Source organism: Oncorhynchus clarkii, chromosome 21 (assembly GCF_045791955.1).
Source record: "Oncorhynchus clarkii lewisi isolate Uvic-CL-2024 chromosome 21, UVic_Ocla_1.0, whole genome shotgun sequence".
Lineage (NCBI taxonomy): Eukaryota > Metazoa > Chordata > Actinopteri > Salmoniformes > Salmonidae > Oncorhynchus > Oncorhynchus clarkii.
The window spans coordinates 19212091-19240004 of record NC_092167.1 but is presented as its reverse complement, the minus strand read 5'-3'; the positions used below and the strand labels follow the sequence as shown (position 1 = coordinate 19240004).

Below are 27914 nucleotides of genomic sequence, written 5' to 3'. Positions count from 1 at the left end.
GACTAGAAATTGAGCTCAGGTGCATCCTGCTTCCATTGATCATCCTTGAGATTTTTCTACAACTCGATTGGAGTCTACCTGTAGTAAATTAAATTGATTGGACATGTTTTGAAAAGATACACCTGTCTATATAAAGGTCCCACAAAAACCAAGCCATGAAGTCGAAGGACATGTCTGTAAGAGCTCAGACAGGATTCTGTCGAGGCGCAGATCTGGGTAAGGGTACCAAAACTGTCTGCAGCATTGAAGGTCACCAACAACACAGTGACCTCCATCATTCTTAAATGGAAGAAGTTTAGACCACCAAGACTCTTCCTAGAGCTGGCCGCCCAGCCAAACGGAGCAATCGGGGGTCACTCTGACAGAGCTCCAGAGTTCCTCTGTGGAGATGGGATAACCATTTCTGCAGTGCTTCACCAATCAGGCCTTTATGGTAGAGGGCCAAGCGGAAGCCACCTCTTAGTAAAAGGCACGTGACAGCCTGCTTGGAGTTTGCCAAAAGGCACCTAAAGGACTCTCAGACCATGAGAAACAAGATTTTCTGGTCTGATGAAACCAAGATTGAACTCCTTGACCTGAATGCCAAGCGTCGCATCTGGAGGAAACCTGCCACCATCCCTACGGTGAAGCATGGTGGCGGCAGCACCATGCTGTGAGGATGTTTTTCAGCGACAGGTACTGGGAGACTAGTCAGGATCGATGGAAAGATGAACTGAGCAAAGTGAAAACCAGCTCCAGAGCACTCAGGACATCAGACTGGGGCGAAGGTTCACCTTCCAATAGGACAACGACCCTAAGCACACAGCCAAGACAACACAGGAGTGGCTTCGGGACAAGTCTCTGAATGTCCTTGAGTGGCCCAGCCAGAGCCCTGACTTGAACCAATCGAACATCTCTGGAGAGACCTGAAAATAGCTGTGCAGCGACGCTGCCCATCCAACCTGACAAAGCTTGAGAGGATCTGCAGAGAAGAATAGGAGAAACTCCCCAAATAAAGATGTGCCAAGCTTGTAGCGTCATACCCAAGAAGACTCAAGGCTTTAGTCAATGCCAAAGGTGCTTCAACGAAGTACTGAGTAAAGTGTCTGAATACTTATGTAAATGTAATATTTCAGTTATTTTTTATAACTTTTTTTTGCAAAAATGTCTAAAAACCTGTTTTTGCTTTGTCATTATTGGTTATTGTGTGTAGATTGATGAGAAGGAAAAAAACAACTTAATCCAGTTTATGTCCTTTTCTATGCCTTAAACATTGAGGAGGGAATTCTTCACACATTATTCACACTGATAATATCAGGATGTATGATGATAAACCTAACAACTTAAATTACTAATTTCTCTGAACAGGGGAAAACAAACATCCAATTCACTGAGAATATAATACATAGTATGAAGAAACATTACTCTGAGCCGCAGCTCCATACTACTTGCCAGACATAGAGAACTGATACTGTTTACTAGTTGTTGTAGAGTAATTGGTGTGGTGGGTCAGTGGGGGGTTTTAGATGTTTTGTTGTTGATATGAATGCTATAAATGAAAATGACTAATTTGGGTGCAATCCAATAGTTTAGCCCTTCACACTCGTACCCGTATACTGTATGGGTTGAAAATTGCAGATTTGGGCACTAATAAGCGCCTGAATTGGAACGTTGTGGCTGTTCAGTAACATGATATACATGACGTCAGAGTTCTGGCTCTGCGCTTCACAGTGCTGTATGCGTTTTGACTGACAGACATTCTGAACTTGAGCACCACGCGCGACAAGAAGTTGCCCCCATCCCTCTCTGCAAAATGTTTGTTGTCTGAGCGAGGGAAAAGCAGTAAATTGGGAGGACTCTATGTATTTTGAAAGATGAGACATTGAGGATTATAATAAATACCGCTTTGATGTCATACAAGCAAGCCAAAACCCTGTGAGTTCAAATGTGCGCTTCGCATTTCACAGCAAGGAGAGTTTGAAAAAGTACCTTCAATTTGAAGACTGTGCACACATTGGAGAGGTGTGTGATCACTTGGAGACACCAGTTACTCCTCTCACTCAAACCCTTATCACCCTTATGTTGCACCTACCCCACATTTCCCAGGAAATGTTGTACGCCTTATGTTCGTCAACTAGCACCACACAAACACAGTAGCCTAGAACCTGAGAGTCACAGTACACCCTTTAGTCATCTATAGCCTACTACAGAGCCAATCATATCAATCTGGGAAAGGTAAAACCATAGAAATAGAATCTATTTAGAATCTATTTCTATGGTAAAACAAGCACGTAGCGTGATCGTCACAAGTTAAACCTTAAAAACCTGCCAGAAAATAGTTAGTGCCCAACTAAGTGCCAGGTGACGCAGAGACTGGGACGGTAGACAGACAGACCTTAGATGCAGACAGAACCTTCCCATCCTTCAACTGCTGCCACAGCAGAGCAGCGTTGGCGAGAACACCAGTCAACATGATGACGATCTCAACATGTTCTTTGAGGTCATAGAACTGTCATTCCTTCCGGATCCTATCCAGTCCACTTTGACATTCCTCCACGGTTGTAGTTGAGATAGCTGGAGTAGTAGAAGAGTTTAGGATAGTTTGCCAGGACGAGAACGTGACTGTAGCTTCAAGCGTCATGATGCCAACTCTCCTGCTCTCAATGGCTGAACACCTCTCAGTAGTTTAGAGTCTCTCTATCTCTCTCTCTGTCTCTCTCTGTCTCTCTCTCTCTGTCTCTCTCTCTCTGTCTCTCTCTCAGCTGACAAGGTAAAAATCTGTCATCCTGCCCCTAAGCAAGGCAGTTGACCCACTGTTCCCTGGGCGCCGATGACGTGGATGTCAATTAAGGCAGCCCCCCGCACCTCTCTGATTCAGAGACATTTCAGTTGAATGCATTCAGTTGTAGAAATGACTAGGTGTCCCCTTTCCCTTTCTCTCTCTCTCTCTCTTAGCTCTTATTCTCTCTCTCTCTCTTATTCTCTCTCTTATTCTCTTTCTCTCTCTCTCTCTTATTCTCTCTCTCTCTCTCTCTCTTATTCTCTCTCTTATTCTCTCTCTCTCTCTCTCTCTCTCTCTCTTATTCTCTCTCTATCTCTCTCTCTCTCTCCTTACTCCTTACTCTACCCACCTCCCCAACCATTTCATCTCCAAAGGGAACTATTTGTTTTTCAAAATTGCATCAGCATGACTTATTTTGTTGTTGTTGCTTAACGTGCTTTGAGATTGTAATGAACGCACTACAAGTTTAATAAACAATGAATATTTTCCCTCTTCAATCTCATCATCTCCTCAGTACTGCAGAGGCCTCCCAGGTCTATCACTCTATCGCTCCTCTCTACCACTGGACAAAATTCTAAGGTGTGTATAGCCTAATGTATCTCCTGAGCAACACACCCAAACACACACACATCCACATCCACACACACACACACACACACACACACACACACACACACACACGCATATACACATAACCCTGCACGCACACATACACACACACACACACACACAAACATTAGTGGTGATTGGCAGAAACCAAATGAGCAGGTTTGGGATTTTTCCATGCTTCAATGCAAATAGTAAACCAAACTCGGTCCTGTCTCTCGTGTTTCATAGGTACATTAAGATATAGCGTTTGCCTGTTGGAGATATATTAAAGAAAACTCTACCTGTCGTTAAGGCTAGCATCTACATGTGCCTTCCAAATCAGCTACCGTAGCCAGACAGAGATGTAGCTTCATCCAACATAGTTTTTTTGATCGTTGTAATATCTATGTTTATAACCTCCCTTAGTCTGTATTGACCTATTGATGGATATAGCTACTGTTCACATTTCACCCATCATTATACAGGATGTTGTCCAGAACATCGTTTCTCAAACTCTGTCCCGGGGACCCCAACGGGTGCACGTTTTGTTTTCTTGGCCAAACACTACACAGCTGGTTCATGTAATCAATTCATCATCGAGCTTTGATGATTTGAATCAGCTGTGCGTAGTGCTAGGGCAAAAACCAAAAGGTGCACACTTTGGGGTCCCCAGGACAGAGTGAAACGCTGGTTCAGAGCATGTCAGCGTTTTCTATGGTACTGATCTGCTGTGAAAGGTCTCCCCTTGCTGGATAGTGCAGAAATGACAGATGATGGATAAGGCACATGGCTATGGAAATAGGGGTGATGTAGAGACAAAAAATACTCTCAGAACACTACATTCAACTAAACAAAAATCTATTTAATCAGTTTTCAGGTAGAAACCATTTTTCATACAAACATATTGCGGGAATAATCAGTGCAAGGTTCTTGGAATTGCTATTGCCAGCCCGTCAGTAAAATCCATAAAGTGCAGGTTAGTTGGTGTGACTGTTCCACCACCGTAGAAAAACACACGACAAAGACCTCAACAACAGGTAAGGAGCTCTCCAAATTTTTTGTCCAAAGCTTTAGAACAAAACGGGAGGAAAATAATGGGTGAACTTTGCTGAAATGCCTTCTGATATCATTAAAAGGTCCTGAAGAGTCATTCTGATTCCCATGTAAAATAGCCTTTTGAGTGACAAAAATATCAGCCATTATATTATTTTGGGATATAAATGCTAAACATTTTAGAAAATTGTTTTTTCTCTCATGGCTAACTACCAGGAAGTTTGAAAAGATAGGCTGAGTGGGCGGGGAGCTGATATTCATGAACTCGCCTTGAACGAGAGCTCTTTTAAATGCCTATGTCGAAAAACTTGGATGCAATGAGCAGTATTACACTAAAATCCTCTCAAGCTAATTTGGTGCTACACAAAGCTACTCAAACAAACATTGAAATCGCATCAGTGATATACATCATTTTTTTTTATATACATCTCCCGTTTGGCATGTTTCCGGTGTTGCAATTCACAGCAGCACCGAAGGATGTGTTAACCTGACAACTGTGTCAGGGTTCTGAACGACCCGTCCCCCCTTTAGTTCCACGCTGGCTGAAGACCTAGCTAGCCAGTGACTAGGTAACACCAGTAGAGTAGTTATCTAGCTCTATAAACCACGCCCCCTCTGGAAACACGCTTTCTCCGGTGTTGGTTACAAGGCAGTACTTATTTAAATCAGGTAAGAGAATACCGTGTTACTGTTGGTGTGTTAAAACGAGAGCATTAGGGTGATGTCACCCTATCCCCTTAATAATCCTGCTTCCTGAATCTAAGTGTTTGATACTGGGGGTGGGGACCAGTAACTTTATGATCAAACTTTAGAAGTGTAGAAGAAACAGTCATTTTTCATACTTGGGTCATCATACTTTCATCCAAATATCATCCAAATTCATGAAAAGCGTGATTTTGACTGTTCGTGACCTTTAAGAATAATATATTATTACCCATACATGGTATTGGGGATGATTTCTGCATCAACTTTACTCAGCTAAGTCCATTCTCTTCTTTGGTCGGTGGCGAGACTTGGTGACCACCGCCAAACAACATCTCACAGTCTTCAGTCAGGGACATCAACAAGTGAACTTCAGCTAAGTGTGTCCTGATAGGCCCGCTCTGAGGGTGACTTCGACCAATCAGAAGACTAATAGGAAGAATGATCTTGTGAAAATGGAGGACACCACAAAAGGACCAAAAGTCGGGCAGGAGACAGAGAGAGGATGGTAGAGATAGAAAACCCTTCTCTGCCGTAGAAACAGCAGAAAGGGCTTCCCCACTGAGAGAAAAGGCGAGGAGTCAGAAAGTGCTGGAAAAGACCCTCTTGTCTGTCTGTCTGTCTGTCTGTCTGTCTGTCTGTCTGTCTGTCTGTCTGTCTGTCTGTCTGTCTGTCTGTCAGTTCATATCATACAGTATGTACAGTAGCACGTGTCCCATCCATCTATCCTTGCAGTAGTAGAAGCATCTCACTGACAGGGGTCTGAGGGCTGTTCTCAAATCACAAATAACACCTTATTCCCTATGTATTACACTACCTCTGACCAAAGCGTGTATGTTAACTGCATAGGGCTCTGCTCAAAAGTAGCACACTTATTAATGAATAGTGTGTTATTTGATCATTCCTTCTTGACCCTTGACCTACAGAGAGGGAGAGAGAGAGAGGGGACAGTGACAGTTCAATGGGGCTGCGTTTGCCATGGAACTCGCTGGGGGGTGGAGTTGTGGATGGGATACTGCGGGGTAGGGTATGGGGGCATGTGGTGTGGCTGTGTGGGAGCACATCCAGAGTTGGAGGCAGAGTTGGAGGGCATATTGTGGAGGTAGACAGGGGCTGTAGGGGCAGTCGGGGCGGTGGGGGTGGGGACTCTCTGGAGCACCACGTGGGGGTAGATGATCTGACTCTCCGTCCGGAACAGACCAGGAAGCGTGGCCTTCAGTAGGCTCTCCTGACTCCTAGAGAGAGAGAGCGAGAGACCTTAGAATCAGTGGAAACAACATTTCTCTACAAACCAATGTATTAGGCATACAGTAGGTGCATACAGTAGCAGGTTCCAATTGATATTTACAACACGTTTCGGTTCATACAGTAGATCTCAGGTTCTCACCTCAGGTATCCACGGTTGTCGAAGCCAGCCATGCCCCCCAGGTAGACCGGGCTCTCTGCAGCCAGCCGGAGGTCCGGCCGCTGGGACAGGTGGAAGATCTTAGGAGGGGGGAATGTGTCCCAATCCCCCTCCTCTCTCTCCAGCCAGCACTCACTACGCCGAGAAGACCGCGTGTCTCTACGCCTGGAGAGAGGTAATTATCATCATCTCCATCAATATCTGTCTCCTCTTTCCGGTAAAGGTTTGACGTATGCGTGTCTGTATGATTTGGATATGTTTTCTTATATACCAAATATGCCAGATGTTGTTGTTGTTTTTGGAGGGAGGCCAGAGGGAGGTGTTCATTTTGGAAGTGTGTTGCTCTTTTGACTACAGCATGGAGCAGGCATTTGCTGCCAAGTTGCTGAAATACCAGACCCCTGTGTCACGCCTGAACAGCCTTGGTCATCAGTGCAAACTTGTAGTGCTGATATTTGGGGGTCTCGGCCAGGTTGACAGTACATGCGTTCAGATTGCAGGCCTGCATCGCACAAAGGCAAAGCATCTGGTGAGGTCCTGCTCTGTGCCAGCGGTCATGGGCAGCCTTGCTGTATGGATAAGAAGACTGCTATCTAATTTGTGGATTCAAATAAAGCATTTCAAATGTGTATGTGCGCTTGCCTGCGTCTGTGAATGCGTGTGGGTCTGCGTAGTGTACCTGATCCTGCCGTCCCTCCTGGAGCCCCTGTCCTTCCCAGTGCGTTCCTGCAGGCAGCAGATGATGAAGGAGAGAGACATTGCCAGGATGACGATGCCACTGACCACCGAGGCCAGAACGGCCACGCGCAGACCCCGGTCCTCTGGCCTCGGGATGGCTAAAGGGGAAGGCAGATCAAGGGATAGCCAAATTACTTTCACGTATCATGTCGCTTCAGATATATTTCTTAATATCTGTGATTACTGCAGGGTTGGGAGCTAGGAAAGAAGGGTAGGAGAAATGTGTAGCAGCTAGGAGAAGGGAGTTAGGGAAAGAGGGTATGAGCTGGGAGAAATGGGCACAGAATAGGAGAAGAGGCTTGGAGCTAAAGGGCTAGCTAGGGATTGGACCAGCTGTGATGTCTCACCCTCACAGACTGGCAGGAAGTTGCTCCACTGGGGTTTGCCTGCCCGGACGCTGCAGGAGATCTTATCACTGCCCACCAGCTGGTAGCCCTCCCTGCACCAGAAGGCCAGCACTGTACCCACCGACACCCCCGTCCCACGCTCTACATAGAACGACCCCCGCCTCGGGGGAAGCACGGACACACACGACAGACCTGGGGAGAGCGGGAGACGGACAGTGAAGATGAGAATTACAAAAGCAGAACAAGAGGGGTTTAGAATATATGTATAATATTGATTTATTACTAATATTCATATCTAGCATAAGGAATAAACTCTTGAGAGGTGTTAAATCTGAAGCTCTCAGAGGACATTTAGCACCATTTAATTAGCTGTTTCTAGAAAGAGGGCAGAGAGAGAAAGAAATTGAGGAAAATATATGTTTCAAGGAGAACAAGGTTGGGCCTATTGTGCGCCGCACTATGGGACTCCCAATCACGGCCGGTTGTGATACAGCCTGGAATCAAACCAGGGTCTATAGTGACGCCTCCAACACTGAGGTGCAGTGCCTTAGACCGCTCCACCACTCGGGAGCCCCTTAAGTATCAGAATGGGTGATTAATAATAAACTGGTCTTAAATACATCTAAAACTAAAAGCATTGTATTTGGTTCAAAACATTCTCTAAGACCTAAACCTCACCTGTAGTTGTACGTAAAGCGTGTGGCTGTAGAGGCAAGTTGAGGAGGCTCAACTCCTAGGTATAACATTGGATGGTCAATAACAGTATCAGGGTCAAGTCATATTGACAAAGTTGTTGTGAAGATGGTGAGGAGTACATCTGCTGTAAAAAAATATATTCTTTGTTTTTGACCAAAGAAAATCAACTGTGCTAATTGTTCAGGCTCTGGTCTTGTCCCATCTTGATTACTGTCCGGTAATATGGTCAAGTGCAGCAAAGAAAGACCGAGCACAGCTGCAGCTGGCTCAGTTGTCCTGAGTCTGCACAACTCTGCCAGGACCTAGGATCAAGAGAGACGCTCAAGTGTTTTAGTACTATATCTCTTGACACAATGATGAAAATAATCATGGCCTCTAAACCTTCAAGCTGCATACTGGACCCTATTCCAACTAAACTACTGAAAGAGCTGCTTCCTGTGCTTGGCCCTCCTATGTTGAACATAATAAACGGCTCTCTATCCACCGGATGTGTACCAAACTCACTAAAAGTGGCAGTAATAAAGCCTCTCTTGAAAAAGCCAAACCTTGACCCAGAAAATATAAAAAACTATCGGCCTATATCGAATCTTCCATTCCTCTCAAAAATTTTAGAAAAGGCTGTTGCGCAACAACTCACTGCCTTCCTGAAGACAAACAATGTATACGAAATGCTTCAGTCTGGTTTTAGACCCCATCATAGCACTGAGACGGCACTTGTGAAGGTGGTAAATGACATTTTAATGGCATCGGACCGAGGCTCTGCATCTGTCCTCGTGCTCCTAGACCTTAGTGCTGCTTTTGATACCATCGATCACCACATTCTTTTGGAGAGATTGGAAACCCAAATTGGTCTACACGGACAAGTTCTGGCCTGGTTTAGATCTTATCTGTCGGAAAGATATCAGTTTGTCTCTGTGAATGGTTTGTCCTCTGACAAATCAACTGTAAATTTCGGTGTTCCTCAAGGTTCCGTTTTAGGACCACTATTGTTTTCACTATATATTTTACCTCTTGGGGATGTCATTCGAAAACATAATGTTAACTTTCACTGCTATGCGGATGACACACAGCTGTACATTTCAATTAAACATGGTGAAGCCCCAAAATTGCCCTTGCTAGAAGAATGTGTTTCAGACATAAGGAAGTGGATGGCTGCAAACTTTCTACTTTTAAACTCGGACAAAACAGAGATGCTTGTTCTAGGTCCCAAGAAACAAAGAGATCTTCTGTTGAATCTGACAATTAATCTTAATGGTTGTACAGTCGTCTCAAATAAAACTGTGAAGGACCTCGGCGTTACTCTGGACCCTGATCTCTCTTTTGAAGAACATATCAAGACCATTTCAAGGACAGCTTTTTTCCATCTACGTAACATTGCAAAAATCAGAAACTTTCTGTCCAAAAATGATGCAGAAAAATTAATCCATGCTTTTGTCACTTCCAGGTTAGACTACTGCAATGCTCTACTTTCCGGCTACCCGGATAAAGCACTAAATAAACTTCAGTTAGTGCTAAATACGGCTGCTAGAATCCTGACTAGAACCAAAAAATTTGATCATATTACTCCAGTGCTAGCCTCTCTACACTGGCTTCCTGTCAAAGCAAGGGCTGATTTCAAGGTTTTACTGATAACCTACAAAGCATTACATGGGCTTGCTCCTACCTATCTCTCTGATTTGGTTTTGCCGTACATACCTACACGTACGCTACGGTCACAAGACGCAGGCCTCCTAATTGTCCCTAGAATTTTTAAGCAAACAGCTGGAGGCAGGGCTTTCTCCTATAGAGCTCCATTTTTATGGAACGGTCTGCCTACCCATGTCAGAGACGCAAACTCGGTCTCAACCTTTAAGTCTCTACTGAAGACTCATCTCTTCAGTGGGTCATATGATTGAGTGTAGTCTGGCCCAGGAGTGGGAGGGTGAACGGAAAGGCTCTGGAGCAACGAACCGCCCTTGCTGTCTCTGCCTGGCCGGTTCCCCTCTTTCCACTGGGATTCTCTGCCTCTAACCCTATTACAGGGGCTGAGTCACTGGCTTTACTGGGGCTCTCTCATGCCGTCCCTGGAGGGGGTGCGTCACCTGAGTGGGTTGAGTCACTGATGTGGTCATCCTGTCTGGGTTGGCGCCCCCCCCCCCCCCCCTTGGGTTGTGCCGTGGCGGAGGTCTTTGTGGGCTATACTCAGCCTTGTCTCAGGATGGTAAGTTGGTGGTTGAAGATATCCCTCTAGTGTTGTGGGGGCTGTGCTTTGGCAAAGTGGGTGGGGTTATATCCTTCCTGTTTGGCCCTGTCCGGGGGTGTCCTCGGATGGGGCCACAGTGTCTCCTGACCCCTCCTGTCTCAGCCTCCAGTATTTATGCTGCAGTAGTTTATGTGTCGGGGGGCTAGGGTCAGTTTGTTATATCTGGAGTACTTCTCCTGTCCTATTCGGTGTCCTGTGTGAATCTAAGTGTGCGTTCTCTAATTCTCTCCTTCTCTCTTTCTCTCTCTCGGAGGACCTGAGCCCTAGGACCATGCCCCAGGACTACCTGACATGATGACTCCTTGCTGTCCCCAGTCCACCTGGCTGTGCTGCTGCTCCAGTTTCAACTGTTCTGCCTTATTATTATTCGACCATGCTGGTCATTTATGAACATTTGAACATCTTGGCCATGTTCTGTTATAATCTCCACCCGGCACAGCCAGAAGAGGACTGGCCATCCCACATATGCTCTCTCTAATTCTCTCTTTCTTTCTCTCTCTCGGAGGACCTGAGCCATAGGACCATGCCCCAGGAATACCTGACATGATGACTCCTTGCTGTCCCCAGTCCACCTGACTGTGCTGCTGCTCCAGTTTCAACTATTCTGCCTTATTATTATTCGACCATGCTGGTCATTTATGAACATTTGAACATCTTGACCATGTTTTGTTATAATCTCCACCCGGCACAGCCAGAAGAGGACTGGCCACCCCACATAGCCTGGTTCCTCTCTAGGTTTCTTCCTAGGTTTTGGCCTTTCTAGGGAGTTTTTCCTAGCCACCGTGCTTCTACACCTGCATTGCTTGCTGTTTGGGGTTTTAGGCTGGGTTTCTGTACAGCACTTTGAGATATCAGCTGATGTACGAAGGGCTATATAAATAAATTTGATTTGATTTGATTTGATTCAAAACAGAGCAACAAACAACAACAGCTCATGGGACATTAGGGACTGTGAAATTACACACACACAAACACACACAGGCACACTACCACACTCTAACAAAAACCATCTACACACACATCATTTTTTGTTGCTGTATTGTTTTTTATATCATTGTATTTTACATTTTGTGGGACTGTTCTTGTATATCAGTAACCAGGTTTCCATCCAGACTTTTTATGTAAGTCAAGTACGTAGGACAAGAAATGTCACGACAGGCCTGATGGAAACAGCACATTTATCGGTAAACTTTCCAAATGTCCACAAAACAAAATAGGCAAGGTGGGATCTTTTTGTGTCGGTACAATTAATTATGCGAGAAATGGCAGTGGAAACGTCTTTATGCGCAAATATTGATATAATAAGCATCATATCGAAAATTAACTTGGGAGTGGTCCTCCCACTACGACTCGGGAAAGCATGCAGTTTATTAGGCTACATATTAAATAAATGATGATGATAAATGATGAACTTCACAGGTTGGTGAAAGTGCAAGGTGATGAGCGTGATGCTCCTTTCCAATAAATATTGAGGGTCTTATTCTAGTGACATGGTGATCGATGCTTGACTAGGCGATGCATGGTAATCGATGCTTGACTAGGCGATGCATGGTGATCTATGCTTGACTAGGCGATGCATGGTGATCGATGCTTGGCTAGGCGATGCATGGAGATCGATGCTTGGCTAGGCGATGCATGGTGATCGATGCTTGACTAGGCGATGCATGGTGATCGATGCTTGGCTAGGCGATGCGAGGTGATCGATGCTTGACTAGGCGATGCATGGTGATCGATGCTTGACTAGGCGATGCATGGCGATCGATGCTTGACTAGGCGATGCATGGCGATCGATGCTTGACTATGCGATGCATGGTGATCGATGCTTGGCTAGGCGATGCATGGTGATTGATGCTTGGCTAGGCAATGCATGGTGATCGATGCTTGGCTAGGCGATGCATGGAGATCGATGCTTGGCTAGGCGATGCATGGTGATCGATGCTTGACTAGGCGATGCATGGTGATCGATGCTTGGCTAGGCGATGCATGGTGATCGATGCTTGGCTAGGCGATGCGAGGTGATCGATGCTTGACTAGGCGATGCATGGTGATCGATGCTTGACTAGGCGATGCATGGCGATCGATGCTTGACTAGGCGATGCATGGCGATCGATGCTTGACTATGCGATGCATGGTGATCGATGCTTGGCTAGGCGATGCATGGTGATTGATGCTTGGCTAGGCAATGCATGGTGATCGATGCTTGGCTAGGCGATGCATAGTGATCAATGCTTGACTAGGCGATGCATGGTGATCGATGCTTGGCTAGGCGGTGCATGGTGATCAATGCTTGGCTAGGCGGTGCATGGTGATCGATGCTTGGCTAGGCGATGCATGGTGATCGATGCTTGGCTAGGCGATGCATGGTGATCGATACTTGGCTAGGCGGTGCATGGTGATCGATGCTTGGCTAGGCGATGCATGGTGATCGAAGATTGCCGTTTGACAAATCCAAATAATCTCGCTCTTCTGTCCATAATAATCTCATAATGCAGTAGGCTAAACCCGCACTGTATCTGCAAACAGTTGACTAGAGCGTATATGCCAAGACCAGAGCAGGCACATTCGCTATGTAATGCAAACATTTTCTGTTACAAAACCACAAGAGTTTTTATTCGGATCTTCGAACATTTGCAAGAAAATCTGGCGCCAATTGGATGGAAACCTAGCTAGTGTATCAGTGTTTTGCTACTTGTTTTATGTTTTTTTGTGGACCCCAGGAAGAATAGTTGCTGTTATGTAAAAGAAACTGGGAATCCGAATGAACCAATAAACCAATAAACAATTGATTCAGCAGAGAGCAGTACTGATGCTGAGTTGTTATGTTATTCCTGTCTTGTGATGTTATTAGTGCTCTAAGACCCTGAAAGCACGCAGGCGGCTGTCTGCTGATTAGATATGACAAATGGGAGGATTTCTGTTCTGCAGCGGTGCAGAGGGGGGGTGGGGGGCTGAGAGAGAGAGAGAGAGAGAGAGAGAGAGAGAGAGAGAGAGAGAGAGAGAGAGAGAGAGAGAGAGAGAGAGAGAGAGAGAGAGAGAGAGAGAGCTTGCCACGAGGGGATGAAGGATGTTGATACTACTGCACTAGGGCTTTACTCTTGCTCTCTCTTTTCCCAAACACACACACACACACACACACTGTATGAAAGCCAAGACAGGCACACATACAAACATGTGAATAACAATATGACAGACATGCATGCAGAGGGACCACAGCAGTTCGTTTCCCTGCTGAGTCCAGCATAGGACTAAATCTGCATCATCATGCAAGATCTGCTTGCATGTATTCATGCCCTGATACACACAAACACACAGACACACACACACACACACACAAAATATTGCACACATGCACAAACACACCAGCCGAGCTTAGACCTGAGTCATCATAGAGTTTAATCAGGAATGCAGCCCCTAAGCCATATGCCTCCCCTCCCAACACACACACACACATGCACACACACACGTGACACACACAGTCTATATTAGTAGGCCTACAGAGCAATGTGTTATTGGGATGTTCCCTGCGCAGCTCAGAAAATACCCCTTCCACTTTAATATCTTGTGGAGTGGACTTTGGACTGCCATTAGAGTATTTCTATTGTTGTGTTAGACCACTGGGTTTGGCTACTGGGTGAATGTTGGGTCTGTCTCATTCTGATCAGCTTATCTCCAGTGGGCCACCATTCACAGGGCTTAGCTGGCATGGCAATACTGTGGGCTGCCAGCAACCAACCTGGCAACCTGACTCTCACAACATTGAACAACTGCCCCTTTCTTCTCTCTCTTCTTGTTGTTCCCTCTATCCCTCTCTCTTTGTCCGCCGCAGGGTCCTCACAGATAGGCGCTCAGAATAGTGCCTGATTAAATAAAGATTAGGCCCACCATTAAAGATTCATCCACACACAAAAACACTCATATTCTCTCGCACGCATGCACGCGCACACACACACACACACACACACACACACACACACACACACACACACACACACTCTCACCTTGGAGCTGCTTCACTACTGACAATACAGTACACTCGCTGAGTTGCCCTCCAGCAAGGCAGAGAAGGCCGCTGGACCACCTGGCATATGACACACCCCAGAGGCCACAACAACCTCTATAATCTAGATATGATCACCTCTCTACCATCTAGCATTATCCCTCCATCTGAATTAGTGTTGCAAAATTCCGGTAACTTTCCCCAAATTCCCAGGTTTTCCAGAAGTCCTGGTCGGAAGATTCCCTAAACAGAGATGAATAAGCAGTAAATCCAGGATCCTTCAAAAAAGGTTTTCTGGATTTTTGGGGAAAGTTACCGGGATTTCCCACATAAAAAATGACTATAGTATACTATGGTATAAATACTACAGTATTTATTGTAGTGTTTTTACAGACTATAGTATTTACTGTAGTATTCTTGCAGACATTACTGTAGTATTTTTTTTGACAGAGAGATGGAGATTCAGAGGAAACAACTGAATGGGTTTATAAACCAAGGGAAAGGGGATGTGATTGGGTAATGGAAATAGGAGGAGGTGTGTCTTCTGATTAGCGACTGATTGGGGAATGATGATTGCCACCTGTGAGGAGGGGAGAAGGTGAGAAAAGAAATACACACAGAATACTTGTATCCGTAACAATGCTGCTTCGGCAAAAGCTAATGGGCCGAACGAACCAATGAACAAATAAACCAATACACAAGCGATCCAGCAGAGAGTAGTACTGACGCTGAGTTGTAATGTTACGTTATTTCTGTGTTGTGATGTTTGTTTTGTGGATAATACTGCAGTATTTACTGTAGTATTATATTAGAATGCTACAACATTCTAGAGTAAGTATTACACATGATCGAGGGATACTACCGTGTGTAAGTACTATAGTAAACTGAAATATTTTCTTCATGCGGGTTCACAACCCTGAAGCTGAGTGACCCCTATTGACCCTCTAATACACGCAGGGATGGAGGCTGAACCACCTGATTAGCCTGGTGATCTATTGTCTTTTGTTTGGCTGACTGCCTTCCGCTGGACAAACTGCCCTCTTGTTCATTTTTGTATACTCTCTCTCTTTTTCTCACCCCTCTATCTCTCTTATTTCTCTCTTTCTGTCTGTCAGGGATGTCTCTCTGTAGTAAACCTTCCAACTCCCACACTGACCGATGTCATAGGCTGACTGTGCTCTCTCTCTCTCGCTCCCTCTCTCTCTCCATCAAAGCGTGATGTAGCAGCAGTCTATTCCTGTGGTCTCTCTCTCCGCTACTCTCTGACACGGCCAATGATCTAATCCCCTTAACACTCCCTGTAGCGTGAGAGGGGTGAGGTAGGGATAGAGGAATGACAGGGATGAGTGGAAACAAGGTGCTGCCCTCCTTCACTGAAGAACTCTATTTCTCAGAGTCCTCGCCGAGTTTTAGATGAGAGCCCTCGACGTGTGTATCTCGCTCTCTCTCTCTCTCTGTTATTTTAAGAACAAATGGAGGGATGAGAGCAGAGATGGTGTTCCGGGTGCTGCACTTTCCCTCTAAATTTTCCCTCTGACAATAACCGACGATAACTTTATCTCGAGAACTATATTTGTTTTCCCTCTCCCTTCCTCACTCCAACGTTAACTCTCCCTCTCTCTGTTAAGGAGTGGACCTGGGCCTTGTGAGGCTGGAAGTATTGGTTAAACATAGTAACAGTAACATGATGACTGGTTGTGTGCCAGCGGAGGCCGCTGGACAGACTGACAGCAGCTAGAGCTCAGCAGTTAGAACGTCTCCATTGTTTTAGCTGTGGAACATGGATCAGGAGTCAGTTCAATTAACTCTCTGTCCATTAACCCTCTGGGCGGAACTACACGCTAATGTACTGTCACGACTTCTGCCGAAGTCGATGCCTCTCCTTGTTCGGGCGGTGCTCGGCGGTCACCGGCGGTCACCGGTCTTCTAGCCATCATTGATCCATTTTTTATTTTCCATTGGTTTTGTCTTGTCTTCCTACACACCTGGTTTCAATCCCATTCATTACCTGTTGTGTATTAAACCCTCTGTTTCCCCTCATGTTTTTGTCAGAGATTGTTAGCTGTTCAGTATTCGTGTTGTTTGTATTGGTGCGCGACGAGTCCTCGTACCCACTTTGTTTTATTGTATTCATGGTTTTGGAGTTCTGTTTTTGTAAGTTATTAAACTACTCCATTTCCCCCAAGTTTGATTCTCCTGTGCCTGACTTCCCTGCCACCTATACACACAACTCTGACATATACAGTATTTTTTAACAAGATACTTTCGAGAGCTTTGTATTTTCAAAATACTTTTCTATAAGAATCATTTAAGCAGTTTACAATTTTGTGGCCCCTTTTCATCCTGCCAGTGGTGTAAAAAGTGCCCAATTGCCATACTTGAGTAAAAGTAAAGATCACCAGTAAAACACTACTTGAGTATTTGGTTTTAAATATACTTCAGTATCGAAAGTAAATGTAATTGCTCAAATATACTTAAGTATAAATCATTGCAAATTTCTTATATTACAGTTTTTTTCGATTGCTAAACGACAGTGGGCACAACTGGAGTCACATGTGCAAAACTCTAACTACAGTCTGCACTACCAACAGTCACCTGAGCTAAACAGTTCACATCACCTGCAAAACTCATTCCAAGCAACACAACTCTTAAAACATGGCTCAAAACACGCTCAGTGCAGCCAAACACTAAGCACAACCCTCACTGAGATAACACACACTGTCACTCAGAACACACTGAGAGTAAAAACACTAGCATCAAACACCAATACAGAAAATACAAACTTTTCATCTTTACAGTTTGAACAATTTCAGTGACCTCATACAAAGTAATATTTTCTTCAAAGAAAAGAGTGACATTCTTTCACATGATTTATTAAAATTTTTAGAACATAACAATTCTTTAAGGTAAATGAAAATTAGCAGTTTGCTTCAATAGTCTGTAGTAATTTACGGAATTACAGTAATGAGAAAAAAAAGGTAGATATTCTATAATTGCAATACAAAATAGATTCTTGTAATGTTTTCATTTACTGTAAGGATGTAACTCTCACCTGTTTGCATGATGTAAAATTTGCATTACAGATGCCACTGTGGATCATTGGGTTGCACCCTCAACCCTGCCTCTCTCAATGAGAGACCATGGTTCACGACATGGTCTATAAGTGTAGCCCTTATTTCATCTGAAATAACAGCTCTTTGTCTTCTTTGTCTTCCTCCACGCATCTGCCCTCTCCCTGCCACCCTTCTCCCTCCACGAACCCATCTTCCTTGTTCCATTTCCAAAATGAGTCTTTCTGAGCTCTACCTATATATACTGTAATATGTGTGTGTGTTCACTAACAAGTCTAAAACAAGACACCTGCTTAGCCTTTCAGCTGAAATTGCAATCAGCAGTGTTTGAAAGGCACAAGGCTGAAATCTATTCCGTTTTGAATGTGTGGTTCACAGTTTTGACAGCAGTGTGTTAGCATTTGATCAAAGTGCTGTAAATCCACAGTGTTGTGCAGGTTGTGGTTAAAGTCATGGGATAAGTGTGTAGAGTTTTGAAAACTGTGTTCAAGCAATGAAAAACGAACTAGAGTTTGGTCCACATGAACTGCTGCTGTGCAGACTGTAGTTAGAGTTTTGCACATGTGACTCCAGTTGTGTCCACTGTCGTTTAGCAATCGAAAAAAACTGTAAGCAAACCAGACGGTACCATTTTCTTTAAGGATAGCCAGGGGTACACTCCAACACTCAGGTAATTGTTTTCTAAAAGCATGTGTGTTAAGCGAGTATGCCAGATCAGAGGCAGTTGAGATCACCAGGGATGTTCTCTTGATAAGTGAGTGAATTGGACCATTTTCCTGTCCTGCTAAGCATACACAATTTAACGAGTACTTTTGGGTGTCAGTGAAATGTATGGAGTAAAAAGTACATTATTGTCTTTAGGAATGTAGTGAAGTAAAATTTGTCAAACATATAAATACACTACCGGTGCTTTATTTTTACTATTTTCTACATTGCAGAATAATAGTGAAGACATCAAAACTATTAAATTACACATGTGGAATCATGTAGTAACCAAAAAAGTGTTAAGTCAAAATATATTTCATATTTGAGATTCTTCAAATAGCCACCCTTTGCCTTGACAGCTTTGCACACGCTTGGCATTCTCTCAACCAGCTTCATGAGGTAGTCACCTGGAATGCATTTAAATTAACAGGTGTGCCTTGTTGAAAGTCAATTTGTGGAATTTATTTCCTTCTTAATGCGTTTGAGCCAATCAGTTGTGTGTGTGTGTGTGTGTGTGTGCGTGTGTGCGTGTGTGCGTGTGTGTGTGTGTGTGTGTGTGTGTGTGTGTGTGTGTGTGTGTGTGTGTGTGTGTGTGTGTGGAGGGGGGGGTATACAGAAGATAGCCCTATTTGGTAAAAGACCAAGTCCATATTATGGCAAGAACAGCTCAAAGAAGCAAAGAGAAACAACAGTCCATCATTACTTTAACACATGATTGTCAGTCAATACGGAACATTTCAAGAACTTCAAGAGCAGTCGCAAAAACCATCAAAAAGGCTATGATGGAACTGGCTCTCATGAGGACCGCCACAGGAAAGGAAGCCCCAGAGTTACCTCTGCTGCAGAGGATAAGTTCATTAGAGTTACCAGCCTCGGGAATTGCAGCCCAAATAAATGCTTCACAGAGTTCAAGTAACAGACACATCTCAACATCAACTGTTCAGAGGAGACTGTGTGAATCAGGCCTTCATGATCCAATTGCTGCAAAGAAACCACTACTAAAGGACACCAATAATTAGAAGAGACTTGCTTGGGCCAAGAAACACAAGCAATGGACATTAGACCGGTGGAAACCAACTTGGAGATTTTTGGTTCCAACCGCCGTGTCTTTGTGAGACATGGTGTGGGTGAACGGATGATCTCTGCATGTGTATTTCTCACCGTAAAGCATGGATGAGTAGGTGTTATGGTGTGGGGGTGCTTTGCTGGTGACACTGTCTGTGATTTATTTAGAATTCACACTTAACCAGCATGCCTACCACAGCATTCTGCAGCGATAAGCCATCCCATCTGGTTTGGGCTTAGTGGGACTATAATTTGTTTTTCAACAGGACAATGACCCAACACACCTCCAGGCTGTGTATGGGCTATTTGACCAAGAAGGAGAGTGGTGGAGTGCTGCATCAGATGACCTGGCCTCCACAATCCCCCAACCTCAACCAAATTTAGATGGTTTGGGATTAGTCGGACAACAGAGTGAAGGAATAGCAGCCAACAAGTGCTCAGCATATGTGGGAACTCCTTCAAGACTGTTGGAAAAGCATTCCAGGTGACTACCTCATGAAGCTGGTTGAAAGAATGCCAAGAGTGTGCAAAGCTGACATCAAGGCAGACACTCTTATCACACCATAGCACCATCAGACTCCATATACCAATGCAGGGTGCAGTGGTGTAAAATACTTAAGTACAAATACTTCAAAGTACTAGTAAGTCGTTTTTTGGGGGTATCTGTACTTTACTTTACTACACTAATGGTCAAAATATGTGGCTATTTCAAGAATCGCAAATATAAAATATATTTTGATATGTTTAACACTTTTTTGGTTACTACATGTTTCCATATGTGTTATTTCATAGTTTTGATGTCTTCACTACTATCCTACAATGTAGAAAATAGTAAAAAATAAAGCAAAACCCTTGAATGAGTAGGTGTTCTAAAATTTTTGACCATTGGTGCAGTAAACTCAAATACAGATACCCCAAAAAACAACTTAGTAGTACTTAGTATTATTTAGTAGTATTTAGTAGTATTTGTACTTAAGTATTTTACACCACTGCACCCTGCATTGGTATCAAGAGTCTGATGGTGCTACGGTGTGATAAGAGTGCTAAATGAACTAAATATAATGTCATGAAAAATTGCAACGCATGCTGAGTATTATTCTAATGAGCTCCCCAAAACAAGGCCAGTGTGTTTTGTAGTTCATTTTGGTATTTACCACATATCACAGTAAGTAAAAATGTTTCTGTAACTGTTACTGAGAATGTTCTTGCTGTTTGTCCTGGCTACTTGCAAATTTACTTTGTATTTTGAAATACATATATTTGTATTTTAAAATACTATACTTGACAAAATACAAGTATTTTGTAGTTCATTTTGATACATTGATCTTTATGGTTATTTGTAATTGTGTTTAGTAATTTTTGACCATCCCTGTGCCACAACTGCAGTGTACAAACTCTCCCCTGCTAGCAAAACAACTAATGGAATGGAAAAGGGAGATAAAACTACAAATCTATCACTTTCATTGACCCCCTAATGGCAATATCAATATGCCATTTACAGAGTGTACTGGTAGGGACCAGGGCAGTCTAGTCACAGGGGAGCTGCTCAGGATTTTGCCTAGAAAGAGTGTGATCTATCAGACAAGGAGAGGAGAGGGCTAAAGGGAAGTGTGCTGTTGACCAGCAGGCTCTCAACATAAAATATTTATTCCCACTGGGAGAGAGAGTGAGAGAGAGCTGCTGTTATGAAACCTAACTGTGTGTTTTTTAAACCTTTAAGGAGATTTGCATCGTTGCGGTTAGTGGCGGTCCATTGCTGTATGTGTGTATGCACGTGTTTATGCCATGCACGTGCGGGTGGTGGTGGGACTGTGTAATAGTGTGTGAGAACTAGTGTGTGTGTGTGTGTGTGTGTGTGTGTGTGTGTGTGTGTGTGTGTGTGTGTGTGTGTGTGTGTGTGTGTGTGTGTGTGTGTGTGTGTGTGTGTGTGTGTGTGTGTGTGTGTGTGTGTGTGTGTGTGCGTGTGTGCATGCGTGCGTGTGTGTGTGTGTGTGTGAGAGAGAGAGACAGAAAGAGAGAGAGAGAGAGAGAGAGAGAGAGAATGGCATGCTCCACTAACTGCTAACTCATGCACACAGCAGCACCATAATGGCATCTTGATGATTTCTCTTTAGGCAGTGCAGCTGAACAGTGGACATAATGAGACATCACAACCACAGCATCTGAAGCCACGACCCCCCCCCCCCCCCCCCCCCCAGGCTCTAATTAGGAAGTCCTGAGTCTGAACTGCTTCACATTGGATTCTAATAAAGTTTTAAAAAGCCAATAACACTTGCACACTACTCAAGCTCTCATATGATGACTGATCCCGCCATCCTGTGTACAGATAGGCAAACCTTTACAGACATACACATGCGGACAAACAAGCAGGCACACAGGCCTACTTACACAACCGTTTCACTTGCACCTAAAAGCATAAACACTGTAGTAGTATACACCACAAACATAACACCCGTTTGTATGTAGTATTAGACATCGGTCCAGGAGAACTCGGACTCACCTGTGTGGTTGATGGTAGCTGCCTGTGACTCTAACTCTGTTGGGGACTCAGTCTGTAGCTCAGGCTGTGTCTGTAGCTCTGTCTGTGTCTGTGCCACAGTCTGTGCCTCTGTCTGTAGCTCTGGCTGGGTCTGAAACTCTGCAAGTGTCTGGGCCTCTGTCTGATGGTCTTGCTGTGTCCATACTTCAGTCTGTGTCTCTGTAGCAATGGGAGGATCAGAGGTGGTCTCTTGGAGGAGGGGGCTGACCGACGAGCATGCAGCCAGGGCCAGTGCACACGCCAGGGGCCACATCTGGGCCCACCCACACAGGGGCCTCCCTCCTCTAGACATGGGGACAGGCAGGAGAAGAAGATACCAAGATGTCCTCAGTAGCACTAGATGTCCTTTCTCCGTCACTCTCTCATGGCCAGGCACTCACAGCTGGTCCCTTGCCGTCCCGCCACTCAAGGTGTCCCAGCAAAAGCTGTAGAAACACAGTTGTTCTTCAAATCCCTTCCTCTCGCAGTGTCCTGTCCTCCTCCCAGTCCTTGTCTCGTCTCTTCACTCCCTCAGTGGAGACAAAGAGGTCTGTGTGTTGTCCATGTCGCTGGTGCGCCGTGGATCGTAGCCCCTCTGTAATCTGCCTGTCCCTGCAATCTCTGCTCCCTGCTCTCTCTCTCTCTCCCTGCTCTCTCTCTCTCTCTCTCTCTCTCTCTCTTTACTCTCTGCCTCTGTCCCTTCTCTCTATGCCATCCTCTCTGCTTTCCCTCTCTCTCTGCTCCCTGTGATCCCCTGTTCTGACGGCAGCTCTTGCGTAACGTAACCCGCTGTGGAGCGGCAACTCATGCACTCTTAAATCCTGATATTCCTGGTCGCTGCTCCCCCCCCCTCCCTCTCTCTCTTCCCCCATATCCTCCCACCCTCTCTCTCTTCGTCCCAGGGCTGAGTGAGTGAGGGAGAGAGAGAGTGAGAGAGAGAAGGTGCATGTTAGCACATGTAGTCCAGTCAGTGAGAGTGTGTTAGTGCCACTGAGGTAGACAGAGAGAGAGAGAGAGAGAGAGAGAGAGAGAGAGAGAGAGAGAGAGAGAGAGAGAGAGATCATGTTTCAAAGGTAAGTGGATCCATGCAACAACAAAAAATAACCGTTTGCAGTATTGAGAAAACTGCATGAGCAGCCAACAGCATCGGCCAGCATCACCTCTGGGACAAAGCATAGAGCAGGACACTGAGCGCTGCAGTATGCGCATAACATCGGTAATGATATGAAAGTGATACTGTGCTGTTTCAAGTAAGAACACACCGTTAAGACGCAAAGTCACAATTTTCATTTGTAAACGAATCCTAGGGAGATGGGTTAGGATGAATCTCTTCAGTCAAGGACTCAATCGTGGACACTCTTACAGACAGTTGTGGCTGCTTTGTGTGAAGTATTGTTGTCTCTACCTTCTTGTCCTTTGTGCGGTTGGGTTAGGTCTCTCTTTATGTAGTGTCGTGTTGTCTCTCTTGTTGTGTGTTTTGTCCTGTTTTTATATTGGATTATTTATTTATTTATTTTTAATCCCAGGCCCCCGTCCCCGCGGGAGGCCTTTTGCCTTTTGGTAGGCCGTCACTGTAGATAATAATTTGTTCTTAACTGACTTGCCTAGTTGAATAAAGGTTCAATTTTAAAAATAAAATAAAAAAAGTTGTGAGTGGCCCATCTCTCCTGCAGTACTCTCTGGTCACTAACGGCGCTGGATTGGCACGAAAACTCTATTTTAGATCACAGCCTCTATTATTCAACAGTCATCTGCATGACTTCCTGTCTTGTCCAGGCTGCAATCTCTGACCTGATTCAACTGGCACTTTAAACAACCACGGTGAAAAACATTCACAAATATCACCAATGTGCATGTTAAATTCAATGGTCTTGTTGGGGGCTCAACTGAAACTATCGCGTCTTTAGATAACCGTGCAGGGTGTCTTGTTGGGGGTCACTGATCATGACTTCAAATAAAGGTGCAGGGGTCACTGAAACTCTCATGACTTTAGAGAAACATATACCGAAGCCATCTGAAACGGCCGACAAACTCCTCGCTCGGATCATAATGTTCAGCTTCACTTTGGATTACAATAAAGTTGAAAACATAACACTGCACACAACACAACAACAACAACAAACGCGAAGCAGCGTCTTCGTCATAATCCCAAAATGAAACGTCTTTGCGGGGACAGAGAGGAGAGGAATGGTAAGGTACAAGGCGATGTAACACAGCAACAGAGGCAACGCATCGTCCTTCACAGCCCCTCTGTGTCTCTGGTGGATATGCGTCACACTTTAGTGCAAGGGTACAGAGTACATAAGAGCACAGATGAGTACAGAACAGAAGAGCACTACAGCACGCAGCTAAAGCCACTAACAGGATGTGCTCTGCAGGAGATAACTGAGGAGCAGGTCACTCAGGGCAGATGAGCTTTGCACCTACAGGTCAAGGGGAAATCACAGCCACACCGTAAATGCATTGAGAACAGAAGGAGAGAGATGCACATAGAGAGAGAGAGAGAGAGAGAGAGAGAGAGACAGAGAGAGAGAGAGATGCACACATAGACTGTTCATAGGTTACCACAACATCACATTTTACCAGATCCTATCAACATGGCGACTGTTACATTCATTTCTCTGAGAGCGATAATAACCATGGAGATGTTTTACTACTGTACATAACCACAGTTACAGTAACCTAACTAAGCTAGCAGGGCCATGGGAAAGGCTCTAAAGGGCTGTGACAGGGAGGCAGCAGGCAGCAGCTTTAGGGAGAAGGATTTAAGTCCTCCTGGGGCTGAAAGGCTACAGTAGATGTAGTAGTGGATTTGATTCTCAGGCTCATTCCTGCCGTGCTGTGGTTCTGCCCCCCTTGGCCCTGTCCCATCCTGTGTGTGTGTGTGTGTGTGTGTGTGTGTGTGTGTGTGTGTGTGTGTGTGTGTGTGTGTGTGTGTGTGTGTGTGTGTGTGTGTGTGTGTGTGTGTGTGTGTGTGTGTGTGTGTGTGTGTGTGCGCGCGCGCGCGCATGTGGAAATCCCCAAAAAGTCCCCACAAGGATAGTAAAACAAGGAAAAGGTTATTTTAAGGCTATTTTAAGTTTAGGGGTTGAGTTTAGGGTTGTTACAATTAGGGTTAGGGTTGAATTAGGGTTAGAGGTTTAGAGTTAGGAGTAAGGGTTAGGGGTTAAGGTTAGGTTTAGGATTATGATTAGGGTTAGGTTTAAGGAAAATAATTTTTTTTGAATGGAAATACATTTTAGGTCCCCACAAGGACAGTAAAACGTGTGTGTGTGTGTGTGTGTGTGTGTGTGTGTACACGTGAGTGTAGTAATCTCTAGCACCCAGGGCATAGATCAGAGATGGAGCAGAGCTTGGCTGATGAAGAGCAGGGTCTGGCAGGGTCTCTCTGGAGGGGAGCTGTCCTGATCTGACCATCACTGTACTGCTGTTCCCTCTCTGCATCCCTCTTCTCTCTCTCTCTCTCTCTCTCTCTCTCTCTCTCTCTCTCATAGACCTACTGGGCAGTGTAGCACTAGAGAGTATTTTGATGAATTGGTTGACCCAACTATAGAATTAGAAGTACATCTGGTTGCTAATTCTATAGTGTGTTCAGACAGTCCACAGGAGTACTCTTATCTTCAGTCACTGAGTCTCCAAGTGTCCGAGGCATCTATAGCCTCTCACGCGCATAGCTGATGAACCAGAATACCTGACACAGCTCAATTTACAGATGTAGGATCTTGAATGAATCACTCTTTCGTGGATGAGAATTTCTCTGCACCGCAGGAAATGCTTCGGGTTTTACATAAATTCACTGAAAACCAAAACTAACTTAGCTAATAGTCCAACCACCGATCAAGCAACAATGTGGGCTAAACGTTCAAATCCTGTTGCTGCAGGATTCTTTTGTTGAGACAATAGCAGTAGCAGACTAACCACACACCCACCTTTGACGCAGTTTCAGTGAGCTGAGAGCTCTATGGTACTAATGAGTCGTTTAACCTGACTCTTACCCCTGGGTTTTACCCCGACACAGAACCAACCAGTCCCAGACCTAATCTGATGATCGGCCCCAAACCAGTCAATCCAACCCGCCTTTTTTCTAGTGTTACTTGTCCATACTAGAAGGAAATGATCTCCTGATCCGCACCACAACAACAAGAAAAGAGAGCACACGCTTGCAAACGCACACACACACACACACACACACACACACACATATACACTTTGTTCAGCAGTGACTGGGAAATTTGTGTTTGGGCTTTGAGCACCATTGACTAAGTTGATCCCTGTTAAGATGTAAAGAGGGTTAGGAAGAATTAGGCAACATTGATTGGGTTATACAACACCTGGCCTAGTATCCTCTCTGCACACACACACACACACACACACACACACACACACACACACACACACACAAATGCATATACATACACACACATGCATGACTGTATACACATTGACACACACACACACACATTATATCAGACAAGACAGATCAAAGTCGGGTGGATCTATACAGGCTAATGTCCATTTGGCCTGACTCATAGATATCAATGTAGACAGCTGTAGTATCACTTCCTGTTGTGTAAGAATGGCATAGGGCTGTGATAAGGCTGTGATGAGGCTGTGATAAGGCTATGATTAGTCTGTGATGAGGCTGTGATGAGGCTGTGATGAGGCTATGATTAGTCTGTGATGAGGCTGTGATGAGACTGTGATGAGGCTGTGATAAGGCTGTGATGAGGCTGTGATAAGTCTGTGATGAGGCTGTGATGAGACTGTGATGAGTCTGTGATAAGGCTGTGATGAGGCTGTGATGAGGCTGTGATGAGTTTGTGATAAGGCTGTGATGAGGCTGTGATAAGGCTGTGATGAGGCTGTGATGAGGCTGTGATAAGGCTGTGATGAGGCTGTAATGAGTCTGTGATAAGGCTGTGATGAGGCTATGATACGTCTGTGATGAGGCTGTGATAATGCTGTGATAAACCTGTGATGAGGCTGTGATGAGTCTGTGATAAGGCTGTGATGAGGCTATGATGAGGCTATGATAAGGCTGTAATGAGGCTGTGATGAGTCTGTGATAAGCCTGTGATGAGGCTGTGATGAGTCTGTGATAAGGCTGTGATGAGGCTATGATAAGGCTGTGATGAGGCTGTGATAAGGCTGTGATGAGGCTGTGATAAGTATGTGATGAGGCTGTGAGGAGTCTGTGATAAGGCTGTGATGAGGCTATGATACGTCTGTGATGAGGCTGCGATGAGGCTGTGATAAGTCTGTGATGAGGCTGTGATAAGGCTGTGATGAGGCTGTGATAAGCCTGTGATAAGGCTGTAATGAGGCTGTGATGAGGCTGTGATGAGGCTGTGATGAGGCTGTGATGAGGCTGTGATGAGGCTGTGATAAGGCTGCTCTGTACATGACCTTTGTTTGACTATCTGTGTAGATCAACGAGGTCACTGTGCTGTAACCATTGCCTTCCGCTCTCTCTCTCTCTCTCTCTCTCTCTCTCTTTCTCTCTCTCTCTCTCTCACTTTTACTTTATTGGCATGCAATGAACAGGTGCTGTATATACAGCCAAAGCAAAAGACTTTGCAAGTCATCGGTAAACCTCTCTCTGTCACGCAAAGGTGTTTCGTGACGATTAAGTGTCTGGTATTTCAATTCTAAATTGGAGAGAATGGAAGCATATTATAAAATGGGTTTGTGTAATAGGAACGCTATTCACTAGGAAAGCTGCAGGAACTGACTGAAACGGTTTGTGTTTTGGTCGGATTATGCCGATTATGAGTTAGAAGTCTGTCATGTGACATTAGTTAGCCGCTCAGCAAAGTTTAAAAATGTACTTATTTGTGTAGCTTTCATGTTCAACCCATAAATGACCGTGACATAGCCTATATTTAGCTATTTTATAACTTTTTAAACGGCCAGGCTATTCAGCTGCATAGTGATGAGAAATGTGACAGCCAGCTGAACGTTGACACGTTCACAGATTCACAGGGCAGAGGAAAGCTTTGTGTGAACAGATAAGGGAAGATGGGCGT

At 44.8% G+C, this 27914-nt stretch overlaps 1 protein-coding gene across 1 annotated transcript; it reads right to left on the bottom strand.

The window, feature by feature from the left end:
* Window positions 1-5645: 5645 nt before the first annotated feature.
* On the bottom strand, window positions 5646-22681 carry LOC139378702 (uncharacterized). Its single transcript, XM_071121116.1, has 5 exons — window positions 21871-22681; window positions 7595-7786; window positions 7189-7345; window positions 6492-6674; window positions 5646-6339 (listed from the first exon to the last, which is right to left on the bottom strand). The coding sequence occupies exons 1-5, from the start codon at window positions 22199-22201 to the stop codon at window positions 6063-6065; spliced, it is 1140 nt and encodes a 379-aa protein (XP_070977217.1). The 5' UTR covers window positions 22202-22681; the 3' UTR covers window positions 5646-6062.
* Window positions 22682-27914: the final 5233 nt, after the last annotated feature.

Coding starts and splice junctions, on each gene's coding strand:
- LOC139378702 (XM_071121116.1), bottom strand. CDS start 22,201: ATGTCTAGAGGAGGGAGGCCCCTGTGTGGGTGGGCCCAGATGTGGCCC. Junction 7,787..21,870: donor AGCTACCATCAACCACACAG/GTGAGTCCGAGT, acceptor CGCTCTCCCCAG/GTCTGTCGTGTGTGTCCGTG. Junction 6,675..7,188: donor AGGAGGGACGGCAGGATCAG/GTACACTACGCA, acceptor ACCTCTCTCCAG/GCGTAGAGACACGCGGTCTT.